This window comes from Scyliorhinus canicula, chromosome 1 (genome assembly GCF_902713615.1).
Source record: "Scyliorhinus canicula chromosome 1, sScyCan1.1, whole genome shotgun sequence".
In the NCBI taxonomy this organism is placed as follows: Eukaryota; Metazoa; Chordata; class Chondrichthyes; order Carcharhiniformes; family Scyliorhinidae; genus Scyliorhinus; species Scyliorhinus canicula.
This window is the reverse complement of record NC_052146.1, coordinates 258,284,037-258,286,058: the sequence shown is the minus strand read 5'-3', so window position 1 is coordinate 258,286,058 and position 2,022 is coordinate 258,284,037. Positions and strand designations below refer to the sequence as shown.

The following is a 2,022-nucleotide window of genomic DNA, read 5'->3' as shown; positions in this document are numbered from 1 at the left end:
TGACAGCTCCAGAAGGGAGGATTCTATACCCTGTGAGGTGGTTAAGGCCTACATGAGTAAGCCTGAACTCCCACAACCTACCCAGTTCAACCACTGCCTTCTCGGTGGTCTTGCTGCAGCTCTGTCTTCTTCCTAAGTCCTCTGATTCAACCGCACTTACTGCCGTTCTTCCTCCCCTTGCATCCAGTTCAGGCCGACTAAAGCAGAACCTATTCCAGGTTTCCCTGGCTGCAATTACATAGGGATTCAGAAAATACTGTGGAAACCCAATAAAATGAAAAAACAAAGCCAGGTTTACTTGGGCAAATTGTTTTATCTCCTTCCATGTGGAAAACTAATATCACCATGGAATTGCCAGAGTAATCATTGTTTCAGATGCCTGCATCTACCTGGAGCATCCTGCCATAACATCCATCTATGTTTTTAATGACTAGTAGTTTGCTGCAAAAGGCATCAACAAGCCGGCCCAATGGGTTACCAACTGTGACTAAATATATTCCAGGAGTTTTCATCACATGACCCACCTCCACACTCCAGCCCTTTGTTGGCCATCCTTGTGATGCACTGCCTTCCTACATCAATTGAAAAGCAAAAAAAAAACATTTATGATGTTTGACTGTCAGCAAAAAAGTATTTTTCCCCCAATTTCCCCATTTTTAATATTTTTTATCAGGTAAAAGGAAGACAAAAAAAGTTATTTTAATGTCTGGGGCTTTTTTTTCCAGGGTTGGGCACAACAGTCTTCTGAAGATTGATCTTCAATTCTTGGGAATTCAAGCCAATCCTGGAATGTTGGCAACCGTAGCAGTCACAGGCATGGGAAACATAGCAGTAAGAGTCGTTTGTATAAGGCAGGTGCATATTGGACACAGGGTAATTTGATAAGGTGGGTTCAAAATTGGCCTAGTTGTAGGAGACAGAGAGTGGTGATTAAAGACTGCTTTAGTGACTGGAAGCCAGTGTCCAGTGGCATACATACCACAGGGATCTGTGCTGGTTCCTCTATTATTCGTTATCTATATAAATGACATAGATGACTATGGGGAGTGGTGGTCGGATCAGTAAGTTTGCAGAAGACACAAAGATCAGTGGAATGGTTAGCAGTGAGGTTGCGTTTCTTGGGTTACAGGAAGATATAGATGGGATGGTCAAATGGGCAAAGAAGATATTGAACGTATGGTCCAAGAAGCTGAAAAGTACAAATCTGAAGATGACCAACAACGGGAAAAAGTTTCTACCAAAAATGCTTTGGAACCTTATGCTTTTAACATGAAGGCCACAATTGAGGATGAGAAGCTGAAAGGAAAGGTTGGAGATGATGATAAGCAAAAGATTTTGGACAAATGCAATGAAGTTTTTTGAAGAATAAAGGGATTAAGGGTTATGGTGTTCGGGCCGGAAAGTGGAGCTGAGTCCACAAAAGATCAGCCATGATCTAATTGAATGGCGGAGCAGGCTCGAGGGGCCAGATGGCCTACTCCTGCTCCTAGTTCTTATGTTCTTATGTAAGTTATCAGCTGGCTGGATAAGAACCAGACTGCTGAAAAGGATGAGTACGAACACCAACAGAAGGAGCTGGAGAAAATCTGCAATCCTATAATCACAAAGCTATATCACAGTGCTGGTGGTCCTCCAGGTGGCTTTCCTGGTGCTGGCGCTGCTTCTTCTGGCGCAGGTGCATCTTCTGGTCCAACAATTGGGGAGGTTGATTAAAAGTAAACCCTTAGAACTGTGAGCTGATACACTTTGATAAGGAAGTATCAATGAATGGCACAACACTAGGAAGCTCTGAGGAACAAAGGGACCTTACGTATTTCTCCATAGATTTCTGAAGGCAGAAGGGCTAGTTAATAGGTGGTGAAAAAGGCATATGGGAAATTCGCCTTTACCAATCAAGGCACAGATTACAAAAGCAGGGCAATCATGTTGGAGTTGTTTAGAACTTTGGTGAGGCCACAGCTGGAGTACTGTGTGCAGTTCCGGTCGCCACATTATAGGAAGGGTGTGATTGCCCTGGAGGGG

At 43.6% G+C, this 2,022-nt stretch overlaps 1 protein-coding gene across 1 annotated transcript; it reads left to right on the top strand.

Annotated features, from left to right (window-relative positions):
• The first annotated feature begins 1,151 nt into the window (after nucleotides 1–1,151).
• On the top strand, nucleotides 1,152–1,716 carry LOC119978007 (heat shock cognate 71 kDa protein-like). Its single transcript, XM_038819323.1, has 2 exons — nucleotides 1,152–1,354; nucleotides 1,511–1,716. The coding sequence occupies exons 1-2, from the start codon at nucleotides 1,153–1,155 to the stop codon at nucleotides 1,711–1,713; spliced, it is 405 nt and encodes a 134-aa protein (XP_038675251.1). The 5' UTR covers nucleotide 1,152; the 3' UTR covers nucleotides 1,714–1,716.
• The last annotated feature ends 306 nt before the right edge of the window (nucleotides 1,717–2,022 follow it).

What these genes read in the sequence shown, in the direction of transcription:
- LOC119978007 (XM_038819323.1), top strand. Translation starts at nt 1,153, where the DNA reads ATGGGCAAAGAAGATATTGAACGTATGGTCCAAGAAGCTGAAAAGTAC. An exon ending in TTTGGACAAATGCAATGAAG is followed by an intron (nt 1,355 to 1,510) that starts TTTTTTGAAGAA and finishes TTCTTATGTAAG; the next exon opens with TTATCAGCTGGCTGGATAAG.